Here is an 18,907-nt window from a genome sequence, read left to right as displayed (position 1 = left end):
GGGAGGGGGGAAGCGGGCAGGTGAGGTAAGTCCAATGGGGGAAGGGTGGGCATGGGCCCCCCAGAGCCCTGCACGGTGGCGGCCGTGGGTCCCAGACCCCCGGCAGGGCACGCAGGGGCTAGAAGAGGTACTTTCGGCAGGACTCGGCCCCGCACTTACACTCGATCCGCACCCGCTTCTTGGGGGAGCCGGCCAGGCCACCGGCCCGGCCCAGGTTGGAGTCCATCCGTGTGCTCTCTGCATCCACCGGGTCCACTGTGGGGGAGGAGAGAAGGCATCAGGGGGAGGATCCCACCCCAGGGCCCCCCCAAGCAGTGGGGCCAGGCCCCCCCCGGCGGGCACTCACCCTGCATGTTGTAGTCGAAAGTGAGCTCCTCCCCGGCCCGGATGTGCCGCGTGGCGAAGAGGGCGATGCGCGGCAGCCGCTCATCCAGGTTGTCTATGAACACGTTGTACACCTGCAGGTTGGGGTCGCACTGCGCCGGGGGGGAGGGGGCAGGTGAGTGGGGCCAGACAAAGCTGCCATAGCCCTGCACCCCTCACCCACATGCCCAAATACCCCTTCCCTCGCCAGGTGCCACCAGCTCCCTCCTCTCTGCCCCTTGCCCAGCCCTTCTCCAGGGACCCACCCCCCAGGGTGGAGCAACTGAAACTGAAGCAATTTAAATCACCACTTTGAATTGGCAAGCAGGGACCCCGGATTTTCAACCCCCTTTTGCGTCGGTCCTTTTCAATTCTCTCCCTAGGGAAAAGCCGAGGCTCGTTGGTTGGCAACCGTTAAAACATGGTAACTGGCAACTAAATGTCGCCTTTGCCCCAAACCTGGCCCTTCTTTTCACTAACCCTCAGGACACGCTACATTTACACACATTTATTTAAGCAATTACGTTATAATTTATTAATGAACGATCCGATTCAAATAGAATTAATATTAATACATTATATTGTCATTTAGAAATACCCATAGGTAGGATAATATGATGTATTAATATTAATGAATTATATTATCATATTAACATACAGCCTAGATCTCCGCTTGGAAGGATTTGATTTTTGTTGGTCAGTGTCGGTAAACATCAGTTTCACCGCACACCCACAAACGTGATCGAAATTGAGGGCTAGGCAAAGTAAGAAAAATGCGGCTTGAAGGATATTGACTTTGACTATCTTGACATGTGGTGTTCTAACAGCTATAAAATTTTAACTTTTTGAATCTCAGCATCTACTGTCATTATATAATGATCGCCTGACCTACCCTATTGTCTAACCCCCCATCTCTCTCTCACACACAATGTCCAGCAACTGTGAATATTTAAATCAGGAAAAAATTATTAAAAATAAACATCAAATTTGTCCATCAAAATTATAAAAAATGAATTCTGCCAAGCCTACTTATATCATCATTCATTAATCTTAATACATTATATTAGTGTAATTTGTGAATGTTAATATTACACTAATGCAATGTATTAAGATGAATTATATAATATATGTTATATATTTATTTGGATTCTTAAATTTTACTTTTTTATTATGTTAGAATTTGGTGAATGACATTTCTTATTCAGGTTTTTTTTTGGGGGGTGGGGTTTCAACTCATGGTTTGTTGAAGTTTAATTTGGATGGAAACTAATGAAAAATGCACAAAAAGATTTTAAATTGTCTTGCTTTAATTCGTTCAATAAAACGACCATAAAATGTGCAGGATGCGTATGGAAAAACAAAAGTAGAGATTATCAAAACAGGGTTTGCATTTAAAACTGAGCTACTGTTAATTCCATGAAAACTACCTTCAAATGTGCTTGATGCATAAGAACAAAAATGATGTTTATAAAAACATGGTTTTGCATTGAAAACTGACTGAATTATTTTTCATTCATTAAATAAAACCTCCCTTCAACATGCGGGGTGTAGAAGAAGAAAAAAGTAGTTTATCTACAAATGTTTGCGCTTAAAACTAAGTTGTTTTTAGTTGGACAAGGTGGGTGAGGTAAATATCTTTTACTGGACCAACTTCTGTTGGAGGGAGGGACAAGTTTTCAAGCTCCACAGAGAGCTTCTTCAGGTCTGGAGAAGGTAACCAGAGTGTTATTTTTAGTTAATTATTTATTTATTTAATTATTTCTAATCAGTTCAATAAAATGCCCTTAAAATGCACTGGAGGCAGAAGAAGAAAAAAGTAGTTTATCAAACCATGTTTTGTACTGAAAACGAAACAGGTATTTTTAATCAGTTTGATAAAACTACCTTGAATGTGCTGGATACAGAAGAAAATAGGAATATCAAAACGTGGTTTGCATTTAAAATGGATTTAGTAAACAAATGGAGCGTTCAGGGTAATTAGTGAATTTAAACTGATTGTTTCTAGTCTCCAGGTCCTTCAGGATTTTAGATCTAGTAGATCTCGTCCTCTCCCACCGAGTTTTTATTTAGAGACTGGAAGAGGAAACCAAGCGTTCCTGCTTTGCCAGCTCCTGATCGGTTTCTTAACTTGCAATGGACTGGCCATTGAACTGAGCTCGGTGAATAAACTGAACTGAAGCAAATATTCTCCCTACAAAATACGTGAGCCGAGCCAGCGATTTCCACCAGTTCACCGCTTCAGCTTTCTTCCACCCCTCCACAGCACACATGCCCGGCTGTCTAGTGAATGTGATTTAAATGATGTCCATAGATTCTCATAAAGTGGGGGCCTTTACATACGTTGTCAACGTTTCAAACTTTGTTTTAAATCATTTTTTCTTCTAAGAAAAAAAAAAAACGCCTATTTAATTTACATTAAAAAAAATCGGGGGGAGAGGTATGTTTTTTGTTTGTTTTTCAATCACTGATTTTTGTCCACACCCAGGCTTCCCCCAGCCCCACCGTTCCCCATGGGCTCCCCCACGCGCCCCCACTCACGCTGTGATTTACGAAGTGTGAGATGTTGCCGTAGTAGGCAGCGTCCACTGTGTAAACATCCTCCACGTAGTCCAGATCAAAGAGGTAGGTAGCACCCTGGCGGTCGTAGATCTGCCCTCGTCGCTCCGCCTCTTCTGATGTGATGATCTGGGGGGGACGGGATGGGATGGGGTCATGCCGGGAGCACAGCACTGGGGGACTCTGTGTGGCTGTTGCCCAGCCGCCCCGCCCCAGAGGTGGCTGTATCTCAGCACTAGGGAAGCATCCCCGTGCGGCAGACATGCGGCTGCTGTCCCCCGGCTGTCCCGCCCCAGCAGTGGCTGCATTTCCATGCCAGGTGAGCCCCCCGCCCTGTGACGTTATGTGCAGCTGTTCCTCAGCTGCTCCGCCCCAGAGGTGGCTGCATCTCAGCGTCAGGCGAGGCCCCCCCCATGACATTATGTGCAGCAGAGGTGGCTGCATCTCAGCGCCAGGTGAGCCATCCCCATATGACACTGTGTGTGGCTGTTCCCCAGCTGCCCCGCCCTAGAGGTGGCCGCCTGGCGCTCCGTACCTCTCCCACATACTCCATGACGAAGCTGTTCTTGCGGATCTTCTCCAGGGTGCGCACGCCCCAGCCGCGCCCGTTGGCGGTCCGGAAGATGCACAGATCGTAGCGGATGCCCCGCTGCACCACACGGTTGGAGCACTCGGCCCCGCAGCAGCAGCGGGCGTTGCACTCGTAGATGGGCAGCCCCGCCCGGATGCGCACCTGGCCCAGCTCGTTGTAGGCGAACTTGTGACGGGAGGCGCCGGGGCAGCAGCAGCCGCCGGCCGCCTCCGCCAGGCAGTCGCGGCACTCGCAGCCCACCGCCACCTGGGTGAGGGAGATGCCCTCGCCCACCTTGTACTCGTTGATGTAGACGAAGTCCCGGGGCGGCCCGTCGAGATCCACCTCGTTCTCCACCACGATGCGCCCCTTGTGGTTGCGCTTGGCGTTCAGCTGGCGCTCCCAGCGCCACAGGGCCCGCCGCTGCTTGGCTTTCTGCACCACGTAGTTCGCCACACCCTGGTCCAGCCAGCGGGCGTTTTTCTTGGGCTTGCCGTCCCGCCGGATCCAGGCCTGCTCCAGGTCCTTGTGGAACTGCTTCAGCAGGCCCACGCAGCGCAGGTTCTTCCGCGGCTCCCAGGTGTTCTCCGACTCCGGGTAGCCGCGCCACTTCACCAGGTAGAACTCCTCCTCCTGCCACCAGAACCTGCTCGTCAGCGGGCGTAGCCACGCCCCCTCCCAGAGATGGGACCCAGGAGTCCGGGCTCCCAGACAGCTCCCCGCCCCATCCCCTCTGTGACCCACTAGACCTCCTCTCAGAGCCAGGAAGAGAACCAAGGAGTCCTGGCTCCCAGCCCCCCCTGCTCTAACCACTAGAGCCAGGGATAGAACCCAGGAGTCCTGGATGGCTTTCACTGGGTCATCCCCACTCCTGTACCAACCACACTCCTCTGCCCGGTTGTTTATGCCCCAGGCCCCGTTTCTGAGCCCACCCGGGGGAGGCAGGTGTGGAGCAGGGTATCCCTACACAGGCAGAATCAGTCTTGGGCGGAGTCATGTGTTTGGGGGTGCCAGGCAGAGGGGGCCTGGTGTGAGGAGAAGGGTGCTTGGGGAGGAGATCAGGTTAGAGCACTGGTGGGGAGGGGGGTGCCAGGCAGAGGGGACCAGGATGGGGGGCACCAGGGAGAAGAGATTGGGGCTGTATGAGAAATTGGGGGCGGGGGCAGGGGGGATCCTGGCTGGGGGGGAGAAATTGGAGGGCAGGGGGGGGGGAGGGATCTGGGCTGCAGGTGGGGAATTGGAGGCAGGGGGATCTGGACTACAGGTGGGGGGGAATCTGAGCTGCAAGGGGGAATGGGATCCAGGCTGCGGGGGTAATTGGAGGCAGGGGTTTTGGGGCTGCAGGGGGGGAATTGGAGGTTGGGGGGAATTGGAGGCAGGGGGGTCCGGGCTGCGTGGGGGAATTGGAGGCAGGGGTTTCTGGGCTGCGTGGGGGAATTGGAGACGGGGGTTTCTGGGCTGCAGGGGGGGAATTGGAGGTGGGGGGGGAATTGGAGGCAGGGGGGTCCGGGCTGCGGGGGGGAATTGGAGGCAGGGGGTTTTGGGCTGCAGGGGGGAATTGGAGGCAGGGGTTTCTCGGCTGCAGGGGGGGGATTGGAGGTGGGGGGGAATTGGAGGCAGGGGGGTCTGGGCTGCGGGGGGGAATTGGAGGCAGGGGTTTTGGGGCTGCAGGGGGGAATTGGAGGCAGGGGTTTCTGGGCTGCAGGGGGGGAATTGGAGGTGGGGGGGAATTGGAGGCAGGGGGGTCCGGGCTGCGGGGGGGAATTGGAGGCAGGGGTTTCTGGGCTGCAGGGGGGACCCAGGCCGAAGGGGTACTGGACGTGGGGGTTTCCCAGCTGCGGGGGGGGGGAATCCCGGGAGGGATCGCAGGCTGGCACACTCACCCGCACTCTCTTGTAGTCGCACAGGAACTCCACCTCGAAGTGGCTGAGGTTCCTGCGGGTGATGCCTAGCGAGGGGCAGCGAACCCTCTCCAGCCGGCACAGGTCCTGCAGCTGGGACCATGAGGACTTGCAGCACACAGCACAGCCTGCGGGCACACGGGGCAGCGTTAGGGGGCTGGCACCGGCCGGGCAGGGAGGGGAGGGACCCCAGGGAAGGGGGGGAATCACTGTGTATGGGGGGAGCCCAGGGCTCGGCTAGCGCGGGCTGCAGGTCCGGAGCGAGGGGCACCAGCAGAGCTGTGACATCGGAAAGGGCCAAAGTGCAAGGGGGCGACCAGGGGTCACAGCTGTGGGGGGGGTCACCGTGTCAGGGCGTCAGCAGGAGGATAGCAGGGCGTGTTGGGGGGCTGCGTGACTTAGAGGGGGTCCCCTTGCATCAGGGAGATTGGCCTGAGTGTCTGGGGGGGTCACACTGCATTGAGGGTTTCACCAAAGGGTACGGGGGGGGGGGGGGGGAGTCACCACATCGGGGGACTGGTGAGCCTACCGGGGAGAGGAGGTCAGCCCGAGCACGCGCATGGGGAGTGGCTCACCCCTTGTCCGAGAGTTGCCCCTCATCCAGAGGTTGTCATGAGCACGTGGTTAGCATGAGCGTACAGGGAGAGGTCACCATGTCTAGGGAGGATTGCCGTGAGCGTCCGGGAAGGGGTCACCCTGCATCGAGGGCTTGGTGTGTGTGTCCGGGGGGGGTCACCCCACATCAGGGGCTTGGTGTGAGCTTACAGGAAGGGTCACCCCATGTCAGGGGATTGGCGTGAGCATACGGGGGAGGTCACCCCACGTCCGGGGGGTTGGCGTGAATGTCCAGGGGGTTGGTGCGAGCATCCGGGGGGTCACCCTGCGTTGGGGGGTTGGCATGAGCGTATGGGGGGTTCACCCTGTGTCAGGGGGTTGGCGTGAGCATACAGGGGGTTCACCCCACATACAGGGGGTTGGCGTGAGCGTATGGGGGGGTCACCCAGCATCGGGCGCTTGGGTTGGGCGTACGGGGGTCACCCCCATGTCAGGGGGTCATTGTGGGCATAAGGGGGGGGGTCACCCCATGTCAGGGGGTTGGCGTAAGCGTCTGGGGCAGGTCACCCCACGTTGGGTGGGTTGGCGTGAGCATCCGGGGGGTCACCCTGCATCGGGGGGTTGGCATGAGCATATGGGGGGGTCACCCTGTGTCGGGGGGTTGGCGTAAGCGTCCGGGGGTTCACCCTACGTCAGAGGGTGGGCGTGGGTGTACGGGGGGTTCACCCCACGTCAGGTGGGTTGGCGTGAGCTTCCGGAGGGTTGGCGTGAGTGTCCGGGGAGGGTCACCCTGCGTCAGGGGGTTGGCATGAGCATATGGGGGGATCACCCTGTGTCAGGGGGTTGGCGTAAGCGTCCAGGGGGTTCACCCTACGTCAGAGGGTGGGCGTGGGTGTACGGGGGGTTCACCCCACGTCAGGTGGGTTGGCGTGAGCTTCCGGGGGGTTGGCATGAGTGTCCGGGGGGGGGGGTCACCCTGCGTCAGGGGGTTGGCATGAGCATATGGGGGGGGTCATCCTGTGTCAGGGGGTTGGCGTGGGCGTACGGGGGGGGTCAATGCCAGCCTACAAAGGGGAGGTGCTCTGTGCTAGTGGGGTGGGGGCACCCTTAGGGTCACGTGCGCCCCTCCCCCCCCAGCGGGGGCAGCGCCCCTCCCCCCCACTCCGCCCAGCCCCGTCTCCCGCCCTGCGCGCGAGGGCAGCCCCCTGAATGTTCCACTCGCGCGCTCTCAACCGGCCCCCTCCTTCCTTAACGGTCGCTTCTGCTGCCGCCTCGCGCGCCGGGAAAGAAGGAGGCCGGGGGGGGGGGGGGGGGGGGAACTAGCTCCGCGCTCGCGCCGCTCCACATAGAAGCCGCCGCCCCCTCCCCCCCGGACGCCTCTCCCGCCGCGCGCCCAGCCCGGCCTCGCGCCACGCTCCGCGCGCGCCGGCTTCCCTCGCTCACCTTTTAAATTTTCCGCCATCTTTTTTTTTTTTTTTTTTTTTTCCCCTCCAGCCACTGGGGCCGCCCGAAACTTTTCCTCCCAGGGGGCGTGGCCAGAGGGGTGGGGGGAGAGCGACGTGCCCCGCCACTCCCCGCCGCGGCCGTTCCCATTGGGCGCCCCGGCCTGATTGACGCGCCCCGCCAGCCAATTGGCGCTGGGGGCGTCGGCCACGGGCGTCATTTGCATCTCCCAGAGTGCTGCGCGCCGCCGTGCGACCGCAAGAGTCGCGGAAATGGCTCACAAGGCACCTAATTAACCCGTTTCAGCCCAGTCTGCCCCACAAGCCGCCTGGTGGCTTAGTTGAGGGGCTTTTCTGGCGCCGTACTGGGTGAAGGGGACGGCAAAGGACCCTCACCCTATCCGTAAAATGACACCTCAGCCTAAAACAACATGTAGCCCCTCCCCCCCATGATTCTGCCCTCCCATCAATGAGCACCCCTGGTTTGCCCTGATCCCCTTGCTCTGGCACCAGAGTCACTGCCTGGCACTAACGGCAAGGCCACGGGACAGGGTGGCGTCACCCAGGCGCCAATGTCAAGGCCAGGAGGGTTGGCATCACCCAGGCACCAACGTCAATGCTGCAGGGAGGGGGATGGCGTCACCCAGGTGCCAATGCCAAGGCCTGGAGGGTTAGCGTCACCCAGGCTCCAATGTCAATGCTGGGTGGGGCAGGTTGGCATCACCCCGGTGCCAACGTCAAGGCCTGTAGGGTTGGCGTCACCTAGATATCAATGACAAGGCACGGAGGGTTGGTGTCACCTAGGTACCAATGACAAGACCAGGGGAAGGGGTGTGAAATTCAGACGCCAATGACAAAACACAAAAGCCCCCTTGGAAATTGGGGGTCCAAGGGTTTGGATCCTGGGTTGGCACTCTGAGTTGTTTTACTGACGCGGGAAAGGCAAGGACTGATTGGGGGGGGTCACGCTCCCTGGCCTCCCAGCTGGTTTTATTGGGGTGGGATGCAAGGCCTGGTACACCTAGAGAGGAAAGGCCCCATTCCCCAATTCTGTGCCCCAGAGCAAATCCCCCGTGTGTTGGGATCGCTGCCATGAAAGCGACTGGAGAAACAGTTGATAGAGTTGTTTAATAAAGATCAAAGGAGTAACAATCGCTTTGACTGGCTACTTGAGACCATGTCTGAGTTTGAGGCTATTGACTTCGTCCATCTTGAAGAGACTTTGTGTTTTAAAGCTTTCGCTTTTTGAACTCAACCTCATGAAATAATTAGTCCCTGACCCCCCGCACCCGCATCATTTCCCACCTTCGAAATAAACAGTGATACGAGCCGTCAAAATGATTGAAAAATAAAAGTCAAACTCTGCTCCGTCGAAATGATCAAAAAACAAATAAAAATCAGTTTCTGCCAAGCCTTGAGATGAATAAGCCGTAACTCACGAGCAAGTTCTATATTGCGGGTGACGACGACGCCATTATAACAAGACATTAGTCTAGAGTGGCTGCTCCGGTCTATGCTCAAAATTGAGATCAACCTAGCTATGGCGCTCGGGGTGTGCAAAATTCACCCCCCAGGGCACCATCGTCAAGCCGACCTAACACACAGGTATAGACACAACTAAGAATTCTTCCGCCGACTTAGCTACCGGCAAGATGGATCAACTACAGACCCCTTCCATTGCCGCTGAAAGTGTCTACACTAAATCTTCTCTAGCTGTGCCACCACAACACGTGGCGTAGACACGGCCTCAGATCAAGCGCTCTGGCTTCTAGTCCTGTCACTCAGACATTGACCCAAACCAATGGGTTTTAATCCACCCCAAAATCTGCGCTGATGATCCGTGCTGGGCTCTTGAGCCCCACATCGCCAGCTTGGTTCCAACTTGGCTTGTTTTTTCAATCGGGCTGAGATCAAAGCATGGAGCCAAGTTGGAAGGAGATCGGATTGTTTCTGATGCCAAAGAGGTCAGTGGAGACCAGGGTATTGCCAAGCCCTGGGTTTTGAGGGGGTGATGGGGGCAGATAGGGGAAGCTGGGGGCTTGGGGAGGGGAATTCTGGGTAAAAGATGGGGCAGCATGTCAAGCGGAGAGCTGTCTTTATTGCTAAGGGGCCAGGTGGGCTGGGGGATCACCCAGGGGAGTGGGGCACAGCGCCCAGTGCACAAGGGGGGGAGCTTTTCTTGCTGGGGACGGAGCTCAGTCGTCCCATTCGTCATCGTCCTCCTCGTCCCCGCCGTTGTCCTCGCCTTCGTCTGCGGGAGGAAGAGGAGGGTGAGTGGCGGAGGGGGCAGGGGGTGGGGGAGGAGGGGCACGGCACCCACCCCCCGCCGCCGAGGCGGGATGGGGCCACTCACCCGAGGAGTGGATCACTTTGCTCCGCTTCTGCATGACATGCATGAGCGCCCCCACCAAGCCCTCTGAGCTCTGAGCGGGCGGCGGGGAGTCCAGCATCTCGGGGGTCTGCAATGCAGGGAGGGGTCAGGGCCTGCAGCACCCATCCCCTGCACCCACCTACCCCCTGGCACCACCAGGGCCCTCATCACAGACCCCCCTGCACCCACCCACCCCCCTGGCACCGCCAGGGCCCCCATCACAGACCCACCCACCCCCCTGGCACCGCCAGGGCCCCCATCACAGACCCCCTGCACCCACCCACCCCCTTGGTACCACCAGGGCCCCCATCACAGACCCCCCTGCACCCACCCACCCCCCTGGCACCGCCAGGGCCCCCATCACAGACCCACCCACCCCCCTGGCACCGCCAGGGCCCCCATCACAGACCCCCTGCACCCACCCACCCCCTTGGTACAACCAGAGCCCCCATCACAGACCCCCCCTGCACCCACCCACCCACCCTCCTGGCATCGCCAGAGCCCATTTCCCCCACCCTCACACCCAAAGCCAGCTCTAACTCCCCCCTCACAGCCCCACCCAGCCAGCCGCCCCCTCCCCATCCCTGCTCCCCTCTCTCACCCCCTCCATATCTCACACCTGCCCCCAACTCCCCTAGCCCTCCATCGCCCCCTTCCCCACCCACCCCAGCCACCCTGTCCCCCTCCCTTCCCCCCACTTCCTCCATCCCTGCCCCCCCACTCAGCCCTCATCTCCCCTCCTCCCTTCCCCCCATCTCCCTCATCCTCACCCCCCTCCCTGCCCCCTATCTGCCCCACAGCTCACCTTGTTGAGCTGTATGCCTTGGCGGATCTGGTCCAGCAGGGCCCCACGACCCTTTGCAGGGGGAGCAGGCTGGCCCCCTGGAGAGCTGACCCCCCCTGAAGGAAGTGGGGGAGGGGGACAAGGCCCTGAAGAGACTGGGGGCGGAGGGGGCGGGTGGGGGAGGAGGGGGTGGGGGGGCTGCCCCAGCAGCAGGCGGAGGGGGGGGGCGGACCAGACCGGGAGGCAGGGGGAGGGGGCCCACGAGGGGGGGGCAGATGGCCCCTGGGAGGCTGGGAGGGAACGGGCCCCCTATTTGGCATAGATGAGGGGGGTGGGGGGCCGCCTGGGATGGGGGGCAATGGGCCAGACCTGCCCCTCGCTGAGGCAGGGGGTGGGGGAGGGAGGGGCCCAGACCGGGTCATGGGGGGCGGAGGAGGTGCTGGACCTGTGGGGAGAAATGAACTGCAATTAAAGCCCAGCCTGTAACGAGGCTCTTCCCCCGCCCCGTTCCCTGCGGATCCCAAAGCGCCACATGGGGCGGCTTGCTCGGGACTGAGATGCAGCTGCCTCTGGGGCAGGGCAGCTGGGGAACAGCCGCACATAACGCCGCACAGGGACGGCTCACCCAGCGCTGAGATGCAGCCACCTCTGGGGATGGGGAGCTGGGGAAAAGCCGCACATAACGCCGCACAGGGATGGCTCGCCCAGCGCTGAGATGCAGCCACCTCTGGGGCAGGGCGGCTGGGGAACAGCCGCACATAACGCCGCACAGAGAGAGCTCACCCTGGCGTCTCAGCTCCTCCTTCACAGCCTCCAGCCCGCCCTGGCCTTCGATGAAATCGTAGATGAGTTTGGAGGTCTCGGCGTCAGTCAGCTGCGCCTCGCTGATCCCGGCCTGTGAGAAGAGCGTCTTCAGGTCGGGGTCCAGGTTATTCACCTAGGAGAGAGACGGATGGAGGAAGGTGGCTCAATCCCCGGGCGAACACCCCCCAAGTTCAAGCCCCCACTCCCCGCCCCCAGCTGCAGGTACCCAGATGGACAGAGCACAAAGCTTCAACCCCTGAAATCCAGGGATGGGGGTTTTATGGATCATGCCTTAAATTAGCCCCCCCCAGCAGCCTCGGGGGACCCCCTAATACTGACCGCCTAAAACCCTAACCCACTGGGCAGAGCAAGCGGCTGGGAGATGTTCCTGGAGGGATCCGACTGGGAGGTGATGTCAGCTGCCCCACCCCAGAGCTGGCTGCATCTCAGCACCAGGCAAGCCTTCCCCATGTCGCGTTATATGGGGCTGTTCCCAGCCACCCCGCTCCAGAGCTGGCTGCATCTCAGCGCCAGGCGAGCCTTCCCCATGTGGCGTTATATGGGGCTGTTCCCAGCCGTTCCACCCCAGAAGTGGCTGCATTCAGAAGTGGCTGAGATCAGTGTCATGTGACGCATCCTCTTGCAGAGTCTCATGCCCAAATTATTGGGCCGCTGCCTTTGAGGGCCGGGGAAAAACCCCATGCCGTCCAGAGCCCGTGACACTGGCTGCCTCGGCCAGACTTCCCGACAAGCTGCAGCAAAAAAGGGACAGTCCCGGGAGAACCTGGCAATCGATTTTGCAGGCCAGATCACCTAGCCGCCAACTGCGGCATGCCACAGGCCCGGTGTTAATTCCCAGTTGAGCCCCAAGGAGAAAACACACTGTCTGGAGTCCGAAAAACATCCTGGGGCTAGGACCGCGCCCTGCCCCTTGTGCCATCCAGCAGCGCCTCTGGCTGGCTGCGACTTGCCCCTTTCCTGTGGGCACGCACCAACCTCACCGCCAATAACGGCCACGCTGTCAACTCCCCGAGCAGCTTGGGCGGGCGGGGCGGGGGGAGCTCGGAGCCAGGATCTGACCCCAGGGGAGGGCAAATGTGCGTTGGGAGAACAAGATGAGTTTGGAAAAAGCTGGGGGGACGGAGGGCCACAGGGAGGCGGTATCTTGGGCAGTCCTGGCTCAAGCAAACCCCAAATTTGCCCCCATAATGCTCCATGGGGCACTGAGATGCAGCTACTTCTGGTGCGGGGCAGCGGGGGAACCGCCACACATAACGCTGCATAGGGATGGCTCACCGGATGCTAAGATGCAGCCACCTCTGGGGCGGGGCAGCCGGGAAACAGCCACGCACACCAACTGAAGCCCGGTCACACCCCGCATCACGCCTGGTAGCCACAAGCAGAGTGAAACCCGCCCTCCCCACTGTACACAGACATGGCTAATGCCGAAACTTTACCCCACGGCCTATCCTTGGCCCCCTTCCCAGCCCTTCTGATCCCTGGGACCCCAGGGTCAGACCCCCACCATGCCCCTGTCTCTGAAGCTACATACGTCAAAGCCGGTGTTGGGGTCCCATCCGACGTGGGTGACATGCCTGGAAGGAGAACAAAGATTAGCCAGCTCTAGAGGGGGCCAGGTCCCGTGCCCCATTCCCGCCCCCCCGAGCCAGCCAGCCCCCCGCCCTGGGGCCAGACAGGAGCCAGCACCCCCTAGAGGGGCCAGGCCCCGCGCCCCATTCCTGGCCCCCCTGATGCCAGCTCTCACTTGAATCCGCTTGGGGCGCCGATGTCGGCCTTGGAGATCTTTTTCTTGCCCTTCTTCTTCTCAGTGGCCGTGGGCACCGGCAGCCCCCGGTACCGGGACGAGGTGATGTCCGGGTTCTGGATATCCATCGTCACCAGGTTCAAGGAGCCGGAGGGGGAATTCGGCTGTTTGCTGGGACCTGCGGGAGAGAGAGATGGGGCTGTGGGGAGCAGGGTGGGGGGCTGGGCAGGGGGTGCTCTCCCCTGGCAGTCAGGGCTGGGCGCTGGGGGGCGCTGTGCTGTGGGGAGCGGGGTGGGGGGCTGGGCAGGGGGTGCTCTGCCCTGGCAGTTGGGGCCGGGCGCTGGGGGACGCCGTGGGGCAGGGAGTGAGGCAGGGGTTGCTCTCCCCTGGCAGTCAGGGCCGGGCGCTGGGGGCGCTCTCCCCTGGCAGTTAGGGCCGGGCACTGCGGGGGTGCCGTGGGGCAGGGGGCTCAGCAGGGGGCGCTCTCCCCTGGCAGTCAGGGCCGGGTGCTGGGGGGCACCGTGGGGCAGGGAGTGGTGCAGGGGGCGCTCTCCCCTGGCAGTCAGGGCCGGATGCTGGGGGGCGTCATGGGGCGGAGGGGTGGGGGGCTGAATTAACCCTTTCAAGCCCCCCACCTCCAAAGCACTTACCATTCATGTCTCCCCCGGGCATTGGGGATCGGGGCAGCGTCGTCGCCCGTCGCTCTAAAGGAGGCAAAAAGAGCCGGGGTTAGACCCATGTCACCAGCCCCCCCACCCCCAGTGGGAGAGCTTGGTGGGGGGGTCTACCCCTAACCTGCCCCTCCCCCCCATTGCAAAGGACAGTGGGATAGAGGGGGACTCACCTTCATTGACCGGGGGAGGTGGCGGGGGGAGCTGCCGTTTCTCTGAGGAAAGAGGAGAACATGCACTGTGACCCTGGCACGGGCTGGCTCAGGGGGCCGGGGAACGGGGCACAGGGCCTGTCCCCTCTAGGGGGCACTGGCCGGCTCCCTACCCCTCCACGTACCCATCCGCTGCTGTCGCTTCTGGACCTTCTCCTCCACCAGCGCATAGAAGTCGCGGGCCTCAGCCTCGTCCGCAAAGTTCAGCCCGGCCTGGCATTCCTGAAAGCAAAAGGCACCTCGCTGGTCCTGGGGGGGCCCAGAGCTGGGAGAGAACCCAGGAGTCCTGGATCCCAGCCCCCTGCTCTAACCACTAGACCCCACTCCCCTCCCAGAGCCAGGAGAGAACCCAGGCATCCGGGTTTCCAGCCTCACTTCTTATTGGTAGCCCTCAATTTTCTCCTTCTTTTCACCCCCCTGTCTCTGAACTGTTGTCTCCGGGGGCAGGGCTATGTCTGGCAGCCCCGCCCCACTGATCAAACCCCCCCCCCCCCCCGTCCCCCTCTGGGGCAGATACTCACGTCCCCAGGGAAGGTGTGGAAATAGGGGGTGACGGCAGAATAGACCAGCTGGCTGGAGAGCTCCAGCTCCCATGTGAGCCTCCTCTCCTGCAAGAGAAAGGGGAACCCCGGTTAGCACCCCGCCAGCAGGGGGCGCTGGGAGCCAGGACTCCTGGGTTCTTTGCCCGACTCTGGGAGGGGAGTGGGGTCTAGTGGTTAGAGCAGGGGGGCTGGGAGCCAGGACTCCTGGGTTCTCTCTCAGCTCTGGGCGGGGACTGGGGGCTGGTGGTTAGAGCGGGGAGGGCTGGGAGCCTGGATTCCTGGGTTCTCTCCCCGCCTCTGGGAGGGGTGTGGGGTCTGGTGGTTAGAGCAGAGGGTTGGGGGCTGGGAGCCAGGACTCCTGGGTTCTCTCGCCAGTGCTGGGAAGGGATGGGGAGCCGCCGGGGGGAGGACAGGGTCTCACCTTGAGATCGAAGAGGCGGATGAAGTAGGAGCGCCGGGGGTTGTCCTTGACCAGGCACAGGACCCCGCAGCCCTGCTTACCCCACACCTGGCTGTTGGGGGGCATGGCCAGGTACAGCTGGGCCACCGACGTGGCCAGGGTCTGGCACAGAGACAACCGAGTTACAGAGAGATCGCCCCTAAGATGCAGCCAGCTCTGGGGCGGCTGGGGAACAGCTGCACAGAATGCCGCGGGGGGAGGGCTCGTCCGGCCCTAAGCGTGGCCCCCCGGGGCTACCAGTTCCTGTCTTGGTTTCCGATGTTGGCTGAGGCTCCGGGCTCCCCAGCGTCACTGCGCCGGGCCCCTCACAGCCCCCGTCAGCACCGCTCACCCCACTTCCTCCTGAGCGGAGGGGGAGGGATGCAGCAATGAAGGTGCCCCTTACTCCCGACCCGCAGCCCCCTGCTAGCCCAGTGCTCCCCCCCCCACCTCTGCTGGTGCCCCCCACTCCCGACCCGCACCCCTTACTCACCCAGCCCTGGGCTCCCCCCCCACCTCTTCCAGTGCCCCCCACTTCCAACCCACATCTTTCTATCCCAGCCCTGGGCTCCCCCAAGCTTTGCTGGTGCCCCTGCTCCACTGCAGCCCCCTGCTAGCCCAGTGCTCCCCTGTCCCCAGCCCGGCTGGTGCCCCCCACTCCCGACCTGCAGCCCTGGGCTCCCCACCCTCAGATCTGCCAGTCCCTCTCATTCCCGACCTGCAGCCCCCTGTTAGCCCAGTCCTAGTCTGCTCCCCAACTCTGCCGGTGCCCCTCACTCCTGACCTGCAGCCCCCTGCTAGCCCAGCCCTGGGGTACCCCCAGCTCTGCCGGTGCCCCCCAACTCCTGACCTGCAGCCCTGGGTTCCCCCGCAGCTCTGCCGGTGCCCCCCACTCCCAACCCCTAGCCCCTGGTGTCAGCACCCTCTGGGCCTCATGCCTCACCGTGCATTTCCGGCCCAGGAGCTCAAACACCTGCTGGTTTTCATGATCCCGGAGGAGCTGGGAGGGGACGTTCTCCTGCTGCCCTCGCGCCCCTGACCTGGACCCCCGGCTCATGCTGGCTCCTGGCTCCAGCCCCCAGCGGGTTCTCGGGGTCTCTCCCCTCCCTGAGCTCGCCCCAGGGAACTTCCGCGTTGCGGGGACTTTTTTCAACAGGAAGCGCAGAAAAAACCACCGACCAACGCTGAGCGCCCGGGGCCTGGGGAAGTTGGGCTCTGCGAATGGCCCCAGCCAGGGCTGGGAGTGAGGGGCACCAGCAGAGCTGGGGGGCAGGGGGGAAACCTGGTGACGGTTGGGGCCGGCCTGCCTCTCCGAGCAATGAGCTCAGGCTCTCGGCAAACTCAGGCAACGTTGCGTCCGCCTGGCGCCTGGTCTGTGGTTCCTATGCAGCCGTTTGGGGGGTGTGGGGGCATTTTCTGAGTCCGACGCACCTTCGGGGGTGTGGGGACCCCCCCCAAGTCAGAGGAGGGCGGCCTAGCTATGCTGTGGGGGAGGGGCTGTTTCGGGGACTGGCTCCAGCTGCCTCTCTATGGTGGGTAATGTACCGCTAGGGCCCTGCCCCCAACCCCGTGCCCCATCCCTCCCCCCTTCCCCTCCCTGCAACCCCCTCCTCCTTAACCCCCCCTCCTCCACACTCACCCCCCAACTTCCCTCCCCTGCCTCCTCCATCTCCCCCTTCCCTCCCCCTCCTCCACACTCACCCCCTAACTTCTCTCCCCTGCCTCCTCCATCTCCCCCTGCCCTCCTCCCCCCATAACCCCCAGCCTCCCCCCATAGACCCCCCTTCCCTCTGACCCACACACACAGACGACTCAGGCAGGGGGAAAAAGTCCGGTTGCTATTTATTGAAACCCAGAGCGACAGTACAAAAGCCACCGGCTCCATGCATCGCTTTCACCTTGCGCTGCCCCTCCCCACAGCATCACCCCTGCTGCAATGGGGGGGGGGTCTTTTGGCTTTGTCCGTAGCACTGGGGACGACGCAGGATCGGGCCGGACGTGCTGACCAAAATAGTGCTTCGAGGGGCCCTTTTATCCCCGCTCCCCCCCCCCCCCCCGGTAAAGTCTCGTGCGTCTGGAGTCACGTGAATCCAGGCAGGATCAATGGACCAAGACGCCAACTTTAGGGGCTGGCGGGACGAGGGTTTTCAGTTCGAGGAGCCGTCCCCGGTGCGATTATTCTATCCAGGCCAGCCCTGAATTAACCAGGCCTGGAACCCACCCACCCCAGAATCTGAACCCGGGACCCTTCTACCAACGTCCCCGAGCCCCGAAAAGGAAACGCGACGGTTTGGCAAACGTCCTGAGAGTTAGTAAGGGGGAAAGCCGAGTTTTCAGACTCTCCCATGAGGGCAAAAATCCCGCTTTCCAAACTGGTCTTTTTCTTGTTTCTCCTTCCAGGAAAGGACATTTGGGGGGGGGGACAAAAGGGGGGGTTGGCAGCGTTGGCTGGACAGGACACGTCTCTTTTACCAGCCCGACTGCCAGGGGAAGGACATGAGCTCTGCAGAAGTTCGGAAACGTGTCTCTTTCCCCAGCTGTCGGCCCAAGAAAAGAGATCAGTTGCTCTGAGTCGGTTGCATGATCGCCCAATTTTGCGGGGGGGTGTTTCCCCGGGTGGCTCGCAAAACGTCATTGTTTTCTTCGGATCCGGGCCAGACCCGGAACCGGAGGATTCTGACAGACCTGTTGCGGCGCGGTAGCTTTAGTTGGGCCGAGCCTGGATTTGTTTATCATGGCAGCCAATTTCCTTCACTGGCAAAACAAAAGTCATTTGGGGGGCCTCCCCCCACACACTTTTCCAAAGAAATCAGAACATGGGGCAGGGGGGGGAGCAGATTTTTGTTTGAAACAGGGAGAATTTCCCGTTTGAGGGTTTCGTATTTTGGGCAGGGCGGGGAGGGAAGCCTGAAAATGTTTGTTTCTTGCTCAAATGCTTCCTTCCAAAATGAAAACCCAAATTACGCCAGTAGAAAGGGAGAAACCAGTTCCTGGAGAGGGCGAAGATGGGAGCACTGGTGGTAGAACCCAGGAGTCCTGGCTCCCAGCTCTAACCACTGGGCCCCACTCCCCTCCCAGAGCCGGGGAGAGAACCCAGGAGTCCTGATTCTCTATAGGGCCCCTTTCTGCCAATATAACTGCTGTGTCGAGGCGGGGGGGGGGGGGGGGCAGAACCACCAGGGTTGTGGTTGAATTTGGGGGGCAGGAGACGGCTACTGTGAAGCCAGGGGGCTGCACCGGGGGGGGGGGGGGGGCGGAGTTTAAGGCACTGGCTGAAGAGGCATCGAGTGCTAAGGCCACAGTGGTAGGGGAGCTGTGCCGATGCGGCTGGGGGGGGCTTTGGGATTTTTCTAGGCAGGGATAGCTCAGTGGTTTGAGCATTGGCCTGCTAAACCCAGGGTTGTGAGTTCAATCCTTGAGGGGGCCATTTAGGGATCTGGAGCAAAATCTGTCAGGGACGTTACTTGGTCCTGCTGTGAAGGCAGGGGACTGGACTTGATGACCTTGCAAGGTCCCTTCCAGCTCTCTGAGATAGATAGGGAAATGGAGCCATCAGGGTGGGATCTAGATGTTTCTGGAGGGAAAACATGTAGGCATAAGGATCCTTCTAGAAGGGAGATGGTGGCGTCGGGGCAAGATCTAGAGATCTCTGGAGGAGGAAGTGGCAGCGCTGGGATTTTTCTAGAGGAGAGAGAGAGAAGCACCACCAGGGTGGGATCTAGAGATCGCTGGAGGCGGAAGCAGAGGTGTCGGGATTTTTCTAGAGGAGAGACGGAGGCGCCGGAGTGGGAACTAGCAGTTTCTGGATGAAAACACATAGGCGCGAGGATTTTTCTGGAGGGGAGAAGGAGCCATTGGGACGAGATCGAGACGTTTCTGGAGGAAGCAGAGGCTCCAGGATTTCTCAACAGGGCGGACGGAGCGTTCTCCG

The 18,907-nt window shown here is 60.6% G+C and overlaps 2 protein-coding genes across 2 annotated transcripts; both read right to left on the bottom strand.

Moving 5' to 3' along the window:
- Positions 1–16: 16 nt before the first annotated feature.
- On the bottom strand, positions 17–7,408 carry SUV39H1 (SUV39H1 histone lysine methyltransferase). The gene is made up of 6 exons (XM_065423077.1): positions 7,390–7,408; positions 5,374–5,519; positions 3,455–4,123; positions 2,902–3,048; positions 347–476; positions 17–255 (listed from the first exon to the last, which is right to left on the bottom strand). The coding sequence occupies exons 1-6, from the start codon at positions 7,406–7,408 to the stop codon at positions 119–121; spliced, it is 1,248 nt and encodes a 415-aa protein (XP_065279149.1). The 3' UTR covers positions 17–118.
- A 2,062-nt stretch (positions 7,409–9,470) lies between these two features.
- On the bottom strand, positions 9,471–16,033 carry WAS (WASP actin nucleation promoting factor). The gene is given in 13 exon segments (XM_065423088.1): positions 9,471–9,639; positions 9,742–9,847; positions 10,565–10,717; positions 10,719–10,770; positions 10,772–10,988; positions 11,327–11,480; positions 12,900–12,942; positions 13,113–13,333; positions 13,928–13,998; positions 14,121–14,217; positions 14,517–14,603; positions 14,959–15,099; positions 15,920–16,033. Coding segments are annotated over 13 exon segments (1,512 nt in total). The 3' UTR covers positions 9,471–9,583.
- Between the last annotated feature and the right edge of the window lie 2,874 nt (positions 16,034–18,907).

The sequence above is a fragment of the Emys orbicularis genome (assembly GCF_028017835.1).
Source record: "Emys orbicularis isolate rEmyOrb1 chromosome 21 unlocalized genomic scaffold, rEmyOrb1.hap1 SUPER_21_unloc_2, whole genome shotgun sequence".
NCBI lineage: Eukaryota > Metazoa > Chordata > Testudines > Emydidae > Emys > Emys orbicularis.
Note: the sequence above shows the minus strand (reverse complement) of the source record. Positions and strands in the feature narration are given on the sequence as shown.